Below are 20,111 nucleotides of genomic sequence, written 5' to 3' on the forward strand. Positions count from 1 at the left end.
CTACATCATGCGTTTAAAGGAGCTGCCCATGCAAGTGAAAAAAATGAAACAAATCCATCAGAGAGATTGCAGCAACATTAGGAGTGGCCAAATCAACAGTTTGGTACATTCTGAGGAAAGAAGAACACACTGTAGAGCTCAGCAACATAAAAAAGCATGGACGTCCATGGAAGACAACAGTAGTGGATGATCATAGGATCCTCTCTATGGTAAAGAAAAACAAACTAACAACATCCAAACAAGTGAAGGACACTCTCCAGAAGGTGGTCGTATCATTGTCAAAGTCTACAATCAAAATAAGACTTCACGAGAGCAAATACAGAAGATTCACCACAAGGTGCAAACCATTCATAAGCCTGAAAAATACAAAAGCCAGATTAGACTTTGCCAAAAAAAAATCTAAAAAAGCCAGACCAGTCCTGGAAAAGCATTCTTTGGATGGATGAAACTAAGATTAACCTGTACCAGAATGACGGGAAGAAAAAAGTGTGGAGAAGGCTTGGAACAGCTCATGATCAAAAGCACACAACGTCATCTGTAAAACATGGTGGAGGCATTGTGATTGCATGGGCATGCATGGCTTCCAGTGGCACTGGGTCATTGGTGTGTATTGATGATGTGACAGAAGACAGAAGAAGCCGGATGAATTCTTCAGTGTTTAGAGATATGCTGTCAGCCCAGATTCAGCCAAATGCAGCAAAATTGATTGGACGGCGCTTCACAGTACAGATGGACAATAATCCAAAACACACTGGAAATGTAATCCAGGAGCTTTTGAAGGAAAAGAAGTGGAATATTCTGCAATGGCCAGGTCAATCTCCTGATCTCCACCCAATTGAGCATGCATTTCACTTGCTGAAGGCAAAGCTAAAGGCAGAAAGACCCACAAGAAACGGACAACTGACGACAGATGCAGTTAGAGCCTGGCAAAGCATCAGAAAGGAGGAAACCCAGTCTTTGGTAATGTCCATGGGTTCCAGACTTCAGGCAGTCATTGCCAGTAAAGGATTCTCAACAAAATATTAAAAATTAACATTTTATTTATGATTATATTAAATTGTCCAATTACATTTGAGCCCCTGAAAATGGAGGGACTGTGTATAAAAATGGTTGCAGTTCATAAAATTTGTACTTGATATTTATGTTCAACCCCTTGAATTAAAGCTGAAAGTCTGTACTTCAAATTCATTTGGATTGTTTTATTTTAATTTATTCTAGTGGCATACAGAGTAAAAAGTATGAAAATTGTGCCCGTGTCCAAATATATATGGACCTAACGGAATTGTGCAAAAAAGCCGGGAGCATCACCTAACAGCAGCTGGAGAGCAATGGCGTTCAACAGTTAAAATAAAAAATAAAGCTATTATCTAAAGGTACCAGACAAATTGCAGTTGTTGGGTGGGTTTAAAGCTCCCTTAATATCAATATACACAATATCAACTGCTGGAGCTGAACAGGTCATGTGATCTCAACTCAACTACCAGTAATTCCTATCAAAGCTTATTTTACAAATCCATAGCTCATACTCAAAAGCTCCATAGGAATGAATGGCGAGCACAGAGCTCATCCAGGAGCATTTTGATAAGTGGTTGGGCAATAGAATTGGCAATGTCTCATTGGATCAAGGGCAGGCAAGAACAAAGCTGACCATACATAATACAATCAAAATGTACAATCTTCCTTAAATTCACCAAAAATATGTAAGCTAATGAATATGAAACAGGACAAACCTCAATACAATTTTCTTTAGATTTACCAAAACTATGCAATTTTGTGCATATGTAATATAAGGACAAACCTAAACAATCAATTTAATTTCTATCCAACCGGGCGGGCAGGTCATTACACCATGAAAACAATGGTAGATCTAAGAGAGTTTTTACAATGAGGTTATATAGTGTGAACAAGGGGATCACTCGTAAGGTGAGTATAAGGGGGTTTGTGGAGCACCTTGCAGAGACTGTCGGCGTGGTCAATGTGCCATTGTCTAAGCATTTTATATGTTGTATTCCTAGGTTTTCTTAAATTAGCATCCACTTTATGTACCTCATATACCTGGAAAGGGAAAGTCTCTTCCAGGTATAATCAGATGATCAACCTTGGCGCTGTAAAAAAATTAAAAAATTGGGTCACCAAACCAAAAAGTGTTTTCTGAATACAATGTACAGAATGTCCCCAGTGTTGCCATGAATGCAAGAAAGCAACATCTGAGTATTTTGGCATTTTGTAAAAACAAAGATGGCTTCTGACTGCAGTGGAAAGATTATTTTCAAAATGGCTTGTGCTGTAATTACCTGTGCTTTATTAATATTTGACTCTCGAGGAGCCGATAGTATGTTTTCCTCCCATTCCCCTGTCTAGAATTTAACAGAAGCATGCTGCTCTGGCTGATAGTCTTTAGAGTCTATCATTGCTACCTGAAATCTACTTTTATACATTCACCCTTTATGCAGAGATATGTCAGATTTTCAAGCTTAACACTCCAGCTGGAGGGAATTCAGCCAAGGTCTTCACAAAAAAAAATAGTTCACAGAAAGATTTCTCGATTAAACCATTTGTACTACAACAACATTTTGGTAAACTGCCATTCAGTATTTCACAGAAATCAGTGCGAGATGTAATTTATATGGCTGTACTGGGCAGGGGAATTCACATTAATGAAGCTTGGTCAGACTGCTGCCAAAATTGCTGCTTACTGAAAGTGTTAAGACGCTGAAGCAGCATGCAAAACAAATTGACTGGGGTCCAGTCCAATCTTCTGGATTTCAGCAATGTGCTTAATCTTTCTATCCTGAGCCATCAAATACTTAACTGCTAATACAGACAGCTTAGATCAAACACTGGCGGAAAAAAAAGGAAAGCACCAATGTGAGGCATTAATAATTCTGCAGACTTTATTCACAAAAAATGTGCAATTAACTTAACTATCAGTTTCATCCAAGGTATTGGTCTACAGTGGAAACATTTTCAAATAAACTAAATATTCACAGTGGCCTGAACCTTACTCTACCCACTGAAACCTCAGCTATTTGTCTAACAGAATATATAGCACCATTCTAGAAGAGTCAGGACTGTTACTAAAATTTTACGAGAGAAATGTATGGGGTGCAACTGCTGACGACCTGAAAATGCAAATTTCCTAACGATCATTGGTAATCCACTAGTTTCCTTGCCAAGACTGACTAACCAAGCACATACACAGTGGTCAACCATAACTTTATGACCACCCACCTAATACTAAGTAGGTCCCTCTTTTGCTCTAAAAACAACCCTGACCTGTTGAGGCATGGACACCACTAGACCTCTGAAGGTAAGCTGTGGTAACTGAAACCAAGCAATTAAAGATCATTTAGGTCCTGCAAGTTGTGAGGTGGGGCCTCCATGGACTGGACTTGTTTTTCCGGAACATCCCACAGATGCATGATTGGATTAAGATCTGAAAAATTTGAAGGCCAAGCCAACACTTCAATTTTGTTATTATGTTGCTCAAGCCATTCTTGAACCATTTTGCAGTGTGGCAGGACACATTATCCTGCTGTAAGAGGCCAATGACATCAGAGACATGAAGCGATGTACAGAGACCTGTCTTTATATTGCTTTTGGTGTCTGTGGAAAGCATGCCGGATCCTTGGATACGAGCGGCGGTGCAAGCACTAGGTCCTGATTAGTAAGCTGATTATGTTGGTGCCTCTCCCTGGCACCCTCCAATGTCAGTGCATTACTTTTGTATTGACTCATTGTGGAATAGTAAAACGTACTTCACTATCAGTCTTCTCTCTCTGGGCTTTCTTTTGTTCCTCCATGGTGGATGTAAGCTGTCTAACAATACTAATGGGCAGATTGGATAGGGTTATTGTGTGACCTGGATTGTGATTTCTTACGCTTTAAGAGCCAAGGGGTTCTGGTAACTAAGCAATTCACTAGCACAGGGTGGAGCACTTTTTTATGAAGATTGTTGTTTTCACTTAATGATATTTTCAGTAATCAAGAACATGGTGATTGGGAATGCTCACAAAGAAGGACTTTTATGACATTTATATCCTTTTCACACTGTGTTGTCTATGGTTTATGTTTCACAGTACTGAATTATAATGTGTTTATGTTTTTGATTTAAAGGGCCAGCACCTATCTTGATTTATTTAATTTTTGGTCAGCAGCAATATTTAGATAGGTGGTACATGGCACACTAACATCCACATGAATGGCAAGACCTATGGTTTCCCAGGAGAAGATTGCCACAGCATTACACTGCCTCCACTGGCTTGCTTTCTTCTCATACTGCATCCTGGTGTCAACTCTTCCCCAGATACGTGATGTACATGCACCTAAACATACACATGAAAGAGAAAATGTGATTCAACATAACAGGCCACCTTCTTCAATTGTGGTCCAGTTCTGATGCTCATATGCCGGTTGTAAGCGCTTTTGGCTGCGGATATGGGTCAGCATGGGCACCTTGACTGGTCTGCTGCTACGCAGTCCCGTACATAAACTGCAGTGACCATTATTTTTTTGCTTTCAGCACATCTACTTTAGGGGCAGCATGTTTATTTGCTGCCTAATATATCCCACCAACTTTCAGATGTCATAAGAACAAGATATCAATGTTAATCACTTAACCTGTCAGTGGTCATAAAGTTATGGTTGAGCGGTATATGCAGCAAATTAAGCTTGAGCCAATAGGCTATCGATTTGCTCTAGGAAAGTGACTAAGAAGTACTAAATCCAATAAATCCATACGACAACAAAGAAATAAGCATTTTTGAAGGAGGTCGAAAAATCTTTTATGACAGCTTTCAGTTGTGCCGCAGTGCTCATGTGCTAACAAGGAACATGTTTGATAGGAGGAGAACCCAGAGTGACACAAATATGAGCTTATCTGAGCACTGCTTTCACTGTCCAATCACAGGCTGGGATAGAAAGGAGACCTGTGTTACTTAACTTAAGTAATGATAAAAATCAAGTCACCAGCCCTACCAGTGTGGCAAAACTGCAAGTGGAGGACTGCATAAAAATACAAATCCTTTGACAGGTAAAATAGTTCTCAGATACAGTATGTATTTTAACTGTTTAACATATTTATTGGTCTGCCTAGAGCTCAGCTTAAAATGAATATAGCCAAATTAAATGGTGATCTTCAATTTTGATATCTATCCAGAGTTTCACATGAACCTCACTTTTAAAGTGTAATGATACCAATATATCAGTCTTGTCAGTGTGCTCCTATAATAGCATGGTTATCTCTTAGATAGTTTTGTGCTGTGAAACATTTGCCTTATGCTCATACTCATTGGAAAAAAAAGGCAGTAGTATGCTCACAGAAGGCAGTTTTTAGAACCATTGAACAAAACAGCCTGCTTTTTAATAGAATAAATTCAGGGACATTCAGAATATGAGGATAAACTCCACTATAGACTAACTAGCAGGTAGGGCAACCATCCACACAAGACGAACGTGATAATTAAAGTTCACATGTGTAACATCAGGTCATGTGTTAAGTTTTTCTTTTTTTTGGAGTTCAACACAATATTACAGTAAATGTAAAGTTGTTGTTTTCTGCGTTGAACATGCAGTAACACTTGTAAAACTATTGTTTTACCTTTCAACACAGAAAGATCTATTACTATTATAATAGCATAATGCTTTTTATTTTGAGAAGGCATTCTAGTCAATGGAGAAGCCAAAGAGCCGGAAACAGAATAATTAGAAATACGTATAACTATAAGAAAATGGGAGAATTATTCTAAAGATAATTGGAATAGATAATGTGAGGGAAAGTTAGAACCTCTGTCAATGTTTCTGAGATTTATCCTCTGTAGTTTAATAGCTTCATAATGAAGGTATGAAGTGATGCTTCAATGGGATATGGACAGCAGAAGGGGTTGGAGGATTCTTGGCAAGATCCTGAGTCCTCCACAAAGGCACTGAGGAAGACCTGTCTACAAAAATGCTGGGTAAGCATAGTCTCTGCAAAGGTTTCAGAATTTCAGCCTAAAGCCTTTTCCAGCAGACCTGCCACATAAAGACCTGAACATTGCTAGCTGTTATCTTGGTTGTCAGTCTTTTTCTCAAGAGCGTAAGCCACTTGCTGCAAGGTCTGGCGAGCCAGAGGGAATCCTCTAGATCGCAGACTCTGGACTTGACCTCGCAGATTCTGCAGGTCTTATCACAGAAATGTTCCACTGCTAGCTGCAAAGGCCTTGGGAGCTCTGGTGAAGAAAAAGGGTAGACTGCATGGCCCAAGTTACCATCTTGGTATTTCCAATGGAGTGCTTAAATTCGCCCACTGCCTCAGAGACTCTTGCAGAAGGCCCCAATAGCTGGTACAGTAGTGTCCAGAGTAACTTCAGGTTGTCTCAAGAGTTAAACATGCAGAAGTTTCTAGCACTGGATAGGGCTGTCAAAGTTTTGCATTGAGCTCCTGCACCACTGATAGTAGGCATCTGTTAGGCTCCACCCCCCTGGAAGAATAATACTCACTTACTGTTTGATAGGTTCTATACAGAACATAAAGTGCAAGTCAACAGCATTAATACATGCATAAAATGGATAGATGTGTACATCCACTTTCCCATCGTTTTATTGCAAGTCAGTGTGAATTCAGGTGTAGTGATAACTGGTGAGACCAAATAGCCAAAGTGGAAGACTTCTGCTCTTACACAAAAAATGGGCAACTGAAGCAAAGTCATTTGTGAGTTACTGAAATGTGCACAATAGTTCAAAACAATCTGTACAGATTAATTCTCTTATTTCTCTAAAAAAGTGAACATTAAAATAACTTGACAGAGAACCATGTCCAAATGACCTCCATAAGACAGATCCAGCAAGGGCATACAATTTCATGAAAGAGAAGGCAGCGCTTGACATTTAAAAATCAGACAAATGCTCATCAATTTTTTTTTTCTCTGGCACGGAAGCTGACTCAAGTATGTAAAATATCAGTCGTTTTAGCACTAGAGTGCACTTTGCTGTAGCTATTGGCACTGCCAAAAACTATTCCTGCTGTTCTCAGGGGCTCAGAACACGTCAAAATGTCAAGAGAGCCAGCAAGTGTTTAGCCAACTGCGCCACTTAGCTCCAGGGTATGAGATACAAGACTCGAAGCTCTCAGATTTAAAGAAAAAGATAAAAAAAACACAATATATTTGAAAAAAAAAAACAAGCTTAAAGGAGACTACTAGTACAAACATTGGAAAGCAGCTGCAGTTCACCTCTGTCTGAGGTTTTTAAAATCTGGTCTAGAAAGACCCCAGTGTGGGTAAGTGATGCTACAAGAGGCTCAGGAACGGTGTGATGCATAATCCTAAAAACACATTGGGGTTGATTTGCTAAAGGTAAATATACTGTGCACTTCAAGTGCAGTTGCTTTATATCTGAGAGGAAGCTCTGAAATGAGGTGAAGCTCTGCCGATTTCTTGAATCCAATCACGTGCAAGCAAAAATGCTGTTTTTTTATTTTCCTTGCATGTTCCCCTCAGATCTAAAGCAACTGCACTTTCAGTGAACTTGGAGTGCACTTGCAGTGCACTTGCAGTGCACAGCCTATTTGCCTTTCGTAAATCAACCCCATTGGCTTTTATTTTCAGAGGCTCAGTCTCAGCTCCATCAAAAGTAATAAACAATAGGCAGCGTTAGAATACCTTCGTAAAAAAATAAAATTGCAAATTAACTCCCCACAAAATAACAGAAGTAAAAAATATATCACAAAATCACAAATACATGTATATATTACAAAACACCATATTAAATGTGTGCATCCAACAGTTCTTTTTCTCATGTGAGAGGAATAAAATCCTTATTGAAAATAATTATTACTATACAATCTCCAAAGGAAATAATGAAACTCGTTAATAATAAATCCAACCTACGTTTTTACTCCACACCTGGGAGATTCCAAACTCACCAGAAAATGTGACATCCAACTTGTACCTAGGTCACAATAAAGCCTCTTGCATAGATGTATAGATAGAAGCACATATATGGCACTTTGTTTAACAACTTCTGTCTCCACAGAACCTCCGAAGATATGGATAATGCAAGAGGCGCACGAGACATAAACCAGCCTTTGTAGTAGCCGCTGCATTGATAATATGTCTCCCAGAAGAGAGCCAGTGGCTTGCATTCAGCGCAAGATGATGTAAACTAGTCCTGTCCTACACCTTTCATCATTCCAACTTCATCAGGAGTGTTTATCCTAAAAGTGACGCTAACCTGGCCTGTATCTGCTTTTCAGAGCTTTTTGATATTATGCAACATGTTTGCATAATATCGCACTTCTCTGAATGGTCCTGCATATCTCTGCATCCTGCTGCTGTGTGGTGACATGAATGGAGCGTCACTTTGTGCATGACTTATAAAGTTAAAAAAAAAGTGCGAATTTCCACTAGCCCATACACTAAACTACAGCAGTTTCAATTGCAGGCAGCAGCCATTTTGGACTGCAGAGTGGTGTGACAGGGAGCAGTGTGATGCACATTGTATTGCATCACATAGCTCCCTTTTTTGTTTTTTGAACTTTATACTTCCGGCGGAGCGCCATCTTGCTACACCTGATTTACATAGTACACCCATACTGAGTGGTGTGACAAGCCTTGTTTGATCTGTGTTAATGTGAGTGCAATATTTAGCGATTTAACATGCTTTTAACATATTAAATAGTGTTGCACTATGGGAGACTTGTCTTTTTGTCCTTTCATGGCTGTAATGTGATAGTCATTTATTGGCCTGCACTGTTTATCCCTGAATGGAAGAGAGATTTATATTGGAAGGAAGTTAAAGTGAGGTTCGACCTGGAGAGTTGGTACCTGTAGGATCCAGAGTGATCCAAGAGGCGTGTGGACCCTTTTGGGTCGCAACAAGGAGGTGAGGGGGCATGCCTGCCATCTAAGGATATATGCTCACCATCTGCACCAGCACTATAGCATGTGGTTTGAAGATATAGGCACATTTTGGCAGTCATTGCCATCTTTGCTATTCTTGGCAATTTGTTGGACACTTTTTATCGTTTTAATGCGTTTATGAAGTTTATGTTTATATATTGTGTTTAACATTATTCACTAGTCACTTTATTTGGGTTATATCCCAATTTTGGGATACACTTTATATATTATTCACTTTATTTGTGATCATATCCCTTATTTTGGGATCCACTGTATATAGCACCTAGTCTTTTGGGGTTTAGTCCCAAGTGGGACTGGGTATTGTCACTGTATGAGGGTCCGGGCATAGGACCAGCTTCATCATATGCCCTTTGTGTACTGTTAATATCACAGTTTGAGACACTGGTTTTCTAGATCTTGATAGATCTATCACTTCTATATTTATATTCTTTCATTTATGTGATTTATGTTTTTTATCTTATTATTGTGGAGTTTGCACATTTAGTTATCAGTGCTACACCACTATTATATTTTATGTTGTATAATATCGCACAGCTATGGAAAGCAGATACACTGGGGTTGATTTACTAAACGCAAATAGACTGTGCACCATACAAGGGGTGCAGTTGCTCCACAGCTTTATAAATGAGATAAAGATTCACTTTGCAAGGAATAACCAATCAGGTGCAAGGAAAATTAAAAAAAAAAACACTTTTGCTTGCACATGATTGGATGATGAAAGTCAACAGAGCTTCTGCTCATTTATTCAGCACTGGAGCAAGAATTACACTTTGCAATGTGCACAGTCTATTTGCCTTTAGTAAAATCGACCCCACTATGCACATAGTGTGAAAGTACCCTAAAAGTGCAGAGGAGGCTAGCAGGGCAGACAAAGGATTGTATAAAAGGAATGGGTAAAGCGTATGCGACACAATGGCAACAATACACTATACTGCACATGTCTATTCTGAACCAGTCAAAAGTGTGCAGGGCACAATGGCACTTTACTGTCCAATCATAGTTTTTAGAGGCGCTGTGAGTGAGTAGCTGGTTTAGTGAACTACAGAGTTATTAAAAGTTTGATTCAGGAATAACTTTGGCTTTCTGAAGGCTTTAAACCACATTACAATAAAGGATGTGCTGTGAAAATAAAGCCTGTATTTATGATAAAATAAAACGCAATTCATAAAGAAGGGTGGAAATCCCCTGTGGAAAGATGAATGGCATTATTTGAAGAAAGCCTTTCAAGTGAAGGAACTGCTTTAAAACAGCAGACAGGCTCCATGTACAATTTGAAAGACAAAACTATGAATAGGAATTTAAAGAGGAAAATAGGGACATGCAAAAACATTTACAAGTAAATGTAGAACAACAAGGAAATAAAAGCCATTTCCATTATACCTGTTTGTAATAGACAAATTCTCTTCTTTCAGTTTAATCTCTCGCTGCTGTATGGCAAGGATCTGTTTGGAGAGATCATCTGGAGTCCTGAGGAGAGACCAAATAACCATATGTTTATGTTAAAGTGATTTTAAAGTCAATTCTTTTTTTGTTTTTTGTTTTTTAATAACAAACATGATGTACTTGCTTGCTCTGTGAAAAGGAATTGCACAGAGCAGCCCCGATACTCCTCTTCTTGGGTCCCTCACCAGTGCTCCTGGCACCTCCTCTTGTCAGTGTGCCACCATGAGAGAAGCCGCTTCCTACCTGTGGGTGCGATACCAAGTTGCACTGCTTGCGTCCATAGACACAGACAGCGCGGTCCTGCCCCTGCAGCCTCGTGACAGGATTTGACTGACAGCAAAGCCAGTGAGAGTGGGGAGAGCAGTCACAGAAGTGCACAGCGCTGAATTGAGTGAAGACTCAGTTAAGTCTGGGGGAAGAGGGTTGAGGGTGCATACTGCTACCTAATTATTTTTCCGTAATGCAGGGAATGCATTAAGGTAAATATATTTAGGCTTTAGGACCACGTTAACAAGTTTTGCTTAAAACTTACAAAACGTACAAAATGGACCTGCTATGAAACTTATACCAGACTCAAAGAATGAAGAAGCATTTGCAAATAAATGTTTTCTATCCTCTTCTATTTTTTCATTCTTAGCAGGTCTAAAGCAGCAACACTTCTTATATGTGATATTGTGACGATGTGTCATTGGGATCCTTAGGAATCTTACATAGATGACTAAGGTCATCTGACCTTTTCATACAAATACTGATTCTGTCAACTTAAAGAGTCCCTTTGTTTTTGATAAAGGGAATCTGCAGCAGGATCATGAAGAATTTGCTCTGTATAAACCAGTATTTTTGTATTACCACTGATGCCTTGAATACTTGTAATACTTTATTTGCAAAATAATAACATTTGATTACACAATAAAAAAAGTAAAAAAAAAAAAAAAAGAGGAAATACAGGTATTTATATACACAGTGATTTGTAAACTTGCTGGAGTGTAGCAGTGAGGGTACTGAACATTCTTATTGCTTTAGTAACACCTTCACAGAGCAGACTTTGCAAGACACACTTACACCTGCTATCTTGCAATAATCAGGTCGTGCATATTTCCCTTTAATGTAAAGGACGGTCCAGATTTCTGGAGGTTTAAATGGCAAGTTCACCTTTACGTAAAAAAATAATAAATGCACATATTGTTGCAGGTAAAAAAATATGTGTTTCTTTTACACAGTGGATCATCGATGCAATGCCAGGCTCCTGAACGCTATCCCTTCAAATTTCAGTTGGAAAGTTGGAGGAAGTGTAAATGTAATACAAGTGCTCTGATCAGGGGCGGACTGAGAGCTCATGGGGCCCCCGGGCAATAGGGGATCATGGGGCCCCTGTGTCCTTGCCCAAACTCAAAAAAGCCTATGAAAAAGGTACCAGGGGCATCTCATGAGGCCCCCTACTGACCCCGGGCCCTCGGGCAGTGCCCGAGTTTCCAAATGGTCAGTCCACCCCTGGCTCTGATTACTGTACGCATAATCCATTGAGAACTACAAGCCGCCTGCTGTGGTGGCAGAGCCCTGCACATCCACTCTAGTTTTAAATGTGACAGCAGCTGCAGGGGAGGTATTTGCTACCTGTTGGATTGCTGCCTGTTTCTTACAATTTCAATGAAGTCAGAAGCACAGCTATTTCCTGCACTACAACAGGTGACTTTCAGCTCTCCAACATACAAGTTATTCTGAAGTTTGTCTGTTACTCCTCTCTCCCTCTGTCCATTCACAGAACGCTTCTATGAACGCACTCACAACATACAAAATGTTGTGTGACTGGAAAGGGGAGAAAAAGGGTAGACATGATGGTTTGTGTGTAGGAGAACCCTACGTCTGATGTTGCTGTTGGAAAACTTTACTATCCGGCATCTGTACAAATTTAAATTGTAAAGCACAGGCAGTGATCTAGGACGTAGCATACAAAGCTTGAGATTTAAAGCAGTAGTAAACGGAAGAAAAAAACAAAACAATGGGTCCTGCAGGTTTAGGTCATAATGTACTAGTATGCATCGCATACTAGTACATTATGACCGACTTACCTTTACATGGAGCCCTCCAGTGCAGTGCAGTCACTGCTCCCCGGGGCTGCCATTTTCACCATGTCTTCCTTTCGGGTTCATGGGCTCCAGCCGTATGAATGGCGGGGGCCGCAATGATGCCACTCCTGCGCATGCACATGGGAGCCCTCAACTACTGAACAGAGCTCTGAAAGACTGGTACGATATGCCGTCCCTTCAGAGCGCATGCGCCGATGATGTCACCGGCTGCATGTTATGGGAATATCTCCTAAACAGTGCAAGTTTAGGAGATGTTCACTCTACCTACAGGTAAGCCTTATTATAGGCTTACCTGGAGGTACAACTTCTAAAGTGGACTTTACTTCCACTTTAACTATTTGTAACCCAGCAGATTAAAAAAAAAGTAATTTTTTCCTGGAGTTTTTTAAGATACAATGTGTGAGCGGTCATTGCTGTTCTCTCTGCCTGAAAACACTGGATGCCTAGATGTAACTGTGGTGGCTCGGCTTCAATGGTTTCTAAACAACTGACCTGGAAAAAGTTCAGACATAAGGTAGACAAAGCAAGGCTACTATTTTCTGAACAGAAGAGGCAGCAGCCTACACATGTCTCCCATTAAAATTTCACTTTAAAGGGAACCTGTGCCCAGATTGTGCACATTAAAGTATTTACATATTCTAAAGAAGCAGTAAGAACTTTATTACAAGCCCTTGCTTCTGTAGCTATTGGCATTGAGGAGATATCCATCTTCAAATTTCACAACAGAGACTCAGTTTAGAGCTTTACCCATTACATTTTTTAATCAGAATCTTGACACCCTGTCGGTTCTTATTTTAAACAAACCTCAGGTTATTTTTAAGGAGCTAGATACAGACTTTATAGTCTTCATTTTGATCATTGAGGATGTTTGAGAATGGATTACTTCACAGTACAACCAGTTAAAGAAAAATTTCATGTATAGAACATCTGAATCCAGCCCACCAGGCCATTTCATGTGGCCCTCACACCTCTCTTTGCCTCTGTCCCCACCTTGTCTCAGCAGTCGGCAGCACCAAAGAGGACAGAACAGCTCCACCAGGCTAGTCTCTGCCCACTCCCCTCCATCTCACCAGTCAGCAGAAGAGAGGACAACAGAACTCTTCTTACAGATCTTGTGCCTCTCTGTGCAGCCACCTCCTTGTCTCCGCCTGCCCTGGTCTCTGCATTCAGCTGCCTCCAGCAGCTGACTTTAGCCCTTCTCTAGTTTTCTTCTAGACCAGGGGTGTCAAACTGGTGGCCCTCCAGCTGTTGCGAAATGTCAAGTCCCATCATGCCTCTGCCTGTGGGAGTCATGCTTGTAACTGTCAATCTTGCAATGCCTCATGGGACTTGTAGTTTGGCAACAGCTGGAGGCCCACCAGTTTGACATCCATGTTCTATGCCTCAGCACTTTCTGCTTTCCAGCTCAACCCCCAGCTTCTTCCTGGCAGCAGCACAGAGTAACTGTCTTGTAAGGGAGGGTGGGGGACTCTTGACTTTAGATGGTTGGGGGAGGGCTTTGTCATCTGACGTAAGGAGGGGGGGAATCCAACACAACAAACACTTTACTCCTGCGCTAGGAAAGGACTCAGTAGACCCAATAGGAATGTTCTGGAATATTCTGGAATATGCACGGCTTGCTGCCCTCAACAGACCGGGGTGGTCCGAATACACTGGATACAAATGGAGAAACAGAAAAAGGGTGCACCGACCTAGTGTATTATCATTTAAAATAATTTATTAAAGAAACAAAAATAGGTATCATACTCACAATGGACATAATAACACAGGCATGTCAAACTGAACAAGATATATGATCCAAACAACATCTGAGTCCATATGATGGAACCCTGGATGACCAACTGGCTAACGCGTTTCGAGGACACAACCTCTTCCTCAGAGCTAGTTGGCTCTGAGGAAGAGGTTGTGTCCTCGAAACGCGTTAGCCAGTTGGTTATCCAGGGTTCCATCATATGGACTCAGATGTTGTTTGGATCATACATCTTGTAAGGAGGGGGGGAGACGAGTGCTCAGGACATCTAGTAGTACATGTACTAATTATTATGAGCATAATACAATTCTATGGCAGTTGAAAAGGAGTGTCACACGCCTCTGGTATCATCCACAAGAAACTTTATTGAAGACTGACAGAATACCATGGCAGAACAATGTTCTATCTGTGCAGTCTCATCTCCAATAAAGTTTCTTGTGGATGATACCAGCGGTGTGTGACTCTCCTCTTGCATCATCTGCTACAGGAGTGTGAGTGGGCTCCATGCCGCTCTACACCTGCCCTTCACAGCTTAGGTCTTATGTTATTACTAAAACCAGTATTAATCGAATGCGGGCCAATAATTTAATGTGATAAAAAGTATATACATTTATATAGTCTTACAGATAAACATCGATGCTTTAAGGGCAACCATAATGCTGATAGAGCCCCCAATGAAATGGAGTTTGAGACCCCTGCCCTAGAAGTTGGATATTACTATAGTATACACCGCTACTCTCAGTGGATCTCCACTACCTTCCAGGTTCCGTGGCGAGCAGTTGTCAGGCTGCACGGTGAACACAAGAGGCTGCCCGCTCGACATGGCCACCTTTCAGAGAATGCTTTGCATTTTCTGCATGAATGCATGGACGGGGTGGAGAATGTGATGCATGGATACATGTCCAAATACATCTACCAGTTTATAAGCAAGGTACAAAAGTGTAACTAAACCCACATCAGTAAAATCAGTCTGTATGTGCAGTAAAGCATGCTTGTTATACTCAGTGTGGAACCTAAGGTGTTAATCCTCTGCATTCTGTAAAAAGGCTGTTTGATCCTGTCTTCTGTGATCCTCCCCTTCTACTGTCCCCAATTCATCAACTGATAGTACAGAGCTCTAGGAATCACTCTGCACATGGTCAGTTTAGTGTGCATTGCTAGAGAGGTTTTTTTTTTCTTGTGAGAGTACATGTGATCAGCACAAGGCCAATCAGCACTGTCCAGACAGAGGTCAGAGGTTTTGCATCCTCCTAGAGCAGAAAGAAAACTCCTCCTACAAGCCTTAACCAGTGCTCTGCTGAACACTGATAGAGGTGACAAGACTGCTCTAACAGCAGATGAGAAAAGGTATTTAGCAGTTTATATTTACTAGAATAATTGCACTTCCATGTTCTGTGTACTGTGAGAGACCATATATAGTGAATGCAGGGTCCTGGGATTAGTAACACTTTAAAACTTTAGTTTAGCTTTATGTCGCATGTATAGATCAATAATCATATAATATTTACACAAAGACAGAAACAAAGTGATTGGTGCAGGTGTAGACAGATCCTCCTTGAAAAGAGGATCGAGATAATCCCAGAGAGGTTGAATTAAGTGCATTTTCACAGTTCTGTTACTCAGCCTGGTCTGAAATTTGTCAACCTGGTGGATGAATCACTTTGTTACTGTATTTGTATAAATATTCTGTGATTACTGTTCTTGACATGGAACACATTTATGCAAATATTCAGATTTTGTAACTTGCTTACACTGGTTGATTTATATATGGAATAGTAAATATACTGTATAAGGTCTCATGGACACGGAAAAAATAAAAATGACACTTATACAGGTATCCATGCACACAAAGATGTTTACAAGCGTATTACAAGAGAAGCGTTCACAGGCTGAAAAGAAACAGACACATCCTTGGGGGAAGCATTTCAGTAGAGAAAACGCACAAATGCACTTATGCATGTTTAAACACTATGTGTGTTTAAAACGTATGCTAGTAAATTCATTCCAATTGCCAGAAAAAAGTATTATTCTGCCCAGTAGAATGCATTTACATTCAAACGTGCATAATCATGTGTGACAGTATGAGGCTTTTGCTTCTGCATTTTTCTGCCAGCAGTTTCAGAATTAAAGAGGGGCTTTTTCAGGTGCCCCCCTATGCATGACGCTTATGACTGTCATGCTAATAAAACACAGCTGTTTGTGGGTGTACTTGTGCATATCTAGATACATTGCAAGTGCTGTTTCAGGTACTTATTACATATTTACTAATTAAGTCTATATGGTTTGTGATAAAACACGCACACTGGAAATCACAAAGAGTGTCATATTTACTTATTAAACATTTGTCTCACGGTAGAACAACAAATGGCAGAACTTGCAACAGATTCAAATACAAGTTGTTAGGTTTTATTGGAATCACAACTCTGAAAGATTTGTTGCAAGCAACTTTCCTGTGATGTGGTATTGTATTACAGGCAGAAAAGCTATTTGGAGAAATTGAGAGAGTAATGGAAACATATGAAATATCAGTTCCAGAGGAAATGAAAAACATTTCTTTTTGCAGAATTATCTCAAAGATGCACCACAATAAGTACAAATGTAATAAAGATAAATGTAATCAGTGAGCGCTTCAAATGATAGCAACTATAGCATGCAAGGTCACCAAAAACTAAAATAAATATATATATATATATATATATATATATATATATATATATATATGTATGTATGAAGTGCAGTGCTAAAAGATATATATATACTCCAATAAAATATATTATATTCAGTATGCTCTCCAAATCATATGGATAAAAGTAGTAACGTAATAAAAAGTTAAAAATAATAAATAAATGAATAGTGATAGTTCGTGATAAGTGAACTATTCAGGAGTTGATAGTGACTTTCCAATCCTGTGGTCTGGTGACAAATAGTGAAAATGCACACTCAGCAGATGCGTATTTTCAATACGCATGTGATAAATTAACCAGAGGTCCCCCTCATGCGACGGGATGGACGAGCTGGGCCGTTTCAGCATGGTCATGCCTTTTTGATGATGTGCTATCGCACGAAACGCGTTAATGGGGCCTGCACGCCGTGACGTCTATTTGCACATTTGGTCAGTAACTGTTTTTACTTGCTTTTATTTACATTTGAGTTATTTTACCACGTGGAATAATAAACGCCAATTTTAAACTACTACACTATGGGCTATTTCTTGCTGGCTCCCTAGTGAGCCCCATATCCGTTCCAGAGCCCAAGCATCAGAAGTCTGCGACACTTGATACCAGCTTAAGGATGACGCATGCCCTGATGTAGGCTGCCCAGTACCCTGTCCATTCCCAGAGGGAGACAACAGTTTGGCCGCTCTACACCCAGTGGAAGAAGAGTCCGCTAAGATGGCCCAGCTCGTCCATCCCATGAGGGGGACCTCTGGTTTATTTATCACAGGCGTATTGAAAATACGCATCTGGTGAGTGCGCATTTTCACTATTTGTCACCAGACCACAGGATCGGAAAGTCACTATCAACTCCTCAATAGTTCACTTATCACGAACTGTCACTATTCATTTATTTATTATTTTTAACATTTTATTACGTTACTTCTTTTATCCATATGATTTGGAGAGCATACTGAATATAATATATTTTATTGGAGTATATATATATATATATATATCTTTTAGCGCTGCACTTCCTATATATATATATATATATATATATATATATATATATATATATATATATATATATATATATATGTACAAATGTGGCACAATCAAAAATTTACTCCAACATAAAAGAGCTCTTATTTACATCCACTTTCCTTATCAGCAATATGGTGTTTTCCTTTATTTTGTGGTTGTTTTTGTTTGCAATAACAGTGTCATACAGTAAAAAAGTGTTGAAAATAAGAACTACTGGAATTTTGTTGCTTGTGTCAGTACTGAATTGTAAGGCTTCTGATTATATAGACACCACCAGAAATGTTTTGCAAATGCCTTTTTGAATTACCCCCCCTATCTTTATGATTTATTGTTGTCACCATCAGAAAATTTGTGCCGAGCAGTGCCATGCAACCATCGCTGAAATGCATGTATGCTGGACAGCAAGAAAGTACAAAGAGGCTACAGGAAATCAGCAGCATTAATATGTAACAAAAGATGGAAAAACACAGAATTTTTTTTATTTTTTTCAATTGTTTATGAAGCACAGTGCCCCTTTCACATGATCACTGTCCAGTCTGTTCAGTAGAGAATCCATGAACAGACCCTCTGCTGAATCAGAGCAAAATGAAGCAGACTTTCTCCATTTTTTTGCACTGCCTTTAACCTCCCTAGTGGTCTAATTATGTCAGTATTTCTGTGCTCAAAGCGGTACATTATTTTCAATGGGAATATGTTGTTTATTTATTGTAGACCTGTAATTCTTAGGAATAACTTACTGAAATCTGTCCGAACAAGAGTCTAGTAAACATCCCGGGTATGAAAAAATTTGAAAAACAAAATTGTAAAAAATCATAAAAAATTAAAATAATAATAAATGTAATTCCATAATGTAATCAAACCAAAAACACTGAAATTTGAAATAGAGCGCCAAGTTCGCACATCACGGCGCTTAGTCGCAAAATCGTTTTCAGTGTCTGATGATGAATTTCCCCACAAATCATTATCACTCAATTCTGCAAGTGGTTCTAATTTACGATCGCTTTTGACGTAAAGGGACGCCTTTTGGACGCCGTGGATGTTTCTCAGTTTCCAGGCAGAAAGAATGGTAAAAACGCAGGCAGGGCGCCGGACAAAGCACTGGGGACAAAATGTTTGTGAAATGGTTTGATACAGTAATGTAATACTATCAGATTTTAGTGTATTGAGTGCATGTCAAATTGTTATATTTTTGAAATTCCCACGGGTTCCGTACTCCGTACGTCCCGACACTCGCAGGGAACGAAACCCGGAAGATGGATGCCGGCATCAGCCAGAGGAGATGGCTGGGGACGCTGCAGGGGGGAAATTGCGGGAGTGCAGGACAAGGTAAGTGCTGGAGGGATCCCGGAGCAACTCTGCTGTGTATTCCCTAGTGTAGATCGGGGTTACCGCTTCTGGTACTGAAAGTTAACCCCGAGCTACACTCGGGAATATCGCCAGGGAGGTTAAGGTAACGTGATGTAAAAGGACACACACCCCTTTATATCTGACTACCCATATACTTACCTGCAGATTCCAATCAGGTCTGCATGAAAAGCATCCCTTTAGTGTTTATATCTACTGTGGCTTTAAGTCGGCCATAGATGCATTTCGGCCGGTTCAGCATGGACTGGCTCATTTTTGATCCATCTATGGGCAGGCTGGTTGTACAGAAGTTGATCTCTCAATCAATTTCTGCACAATCAGCCTGTCGGAAAAAAACTCACTTAAGCAGTGGTGCCGGCTATAGCCGGCAATACTGATGACTGTATTCTGATGGTGGAACAGCCTCCCCACTGTTAGAATACAATAGCTCTGCGGAAGAGATTTCCCCATCGACCTTGAAAGTGTGGATGGGGAATCTATCTTTTTTTTTTTTTTCTTTCAACTCGCTGGCTCACCAAAACAAATCATGTATGGCTTTCGAAATCTTAAAGGTTTATACAGAGAAAAACAATAATAGCTCATACAATTGTGCCATCAATTGTTTAATTTTTCTAATAAAAAGCCATCATGTTGGATCAGGCACTTGCGATTGCGGCCCGTGAATCGCATGCCACAGCTGGGGTGCTAATGATACAAAAATATGAACGATTCCAAATTTTTTGTTCAGTTTTCGCATCATCTATACTCTGCTATAGCATAGGGCTTATCACCGCCGGTAACAGAGGGAAGAATAAAAGATAGCCTGCCAAGAAGTTTTGATAACTTTGCCTACTTTGTTAAATCCTGTTCCAGTTTTGTCAGGAAA

General features: G+C 40.0%; 1 protein-coding gene across 4 annotated transcripts in view; it reads right to left on the reverse strand.

Moving 5' to 3' along the window:
• MAD1L1 (mitotic arrest deficient 1 like 1) overlaps positions 1-20,111 on the reverse strand; it is a 1,068,146-nt gene that overhangs the window by 953,020 nt on the left and 95,015 nt on the right. For 3 of the 4 annotated variants that reach the window (XM_089682390.1, XM_089682399.1, XM_089682386.1), the window contains one exon: positions 10,281-10,367. The exons of the other annotated variant lie outside the window; for it this stretch is intronic. In XM_089682390.1, coding sequence (XP_089538516.1) covers positions 10,281-10,367 — 87 coding nt within the window. The remainder of the gene's footprint in view (positions 1-10,280; positions 10,368-20,111) is intronic. 4 annotated transcript variants of the gene reach the window in all.

The sequence above is a fragment of the Staurois parvus genome, unplaced genomic scaffold (assembly GCF_062004578.1).
Source record: "Staurois parvus isolate SC_StPar_1 unplaced genomic scaffold, SC_StPar_1.0 ptg000018l, whole genome shotgun sequence".
Classification (NCBI taxonomy): Eukaryota; Metazoa; Chordata; class Amphibia; order Anura; family Ranidae; genus Staurois; species Staurois parvus.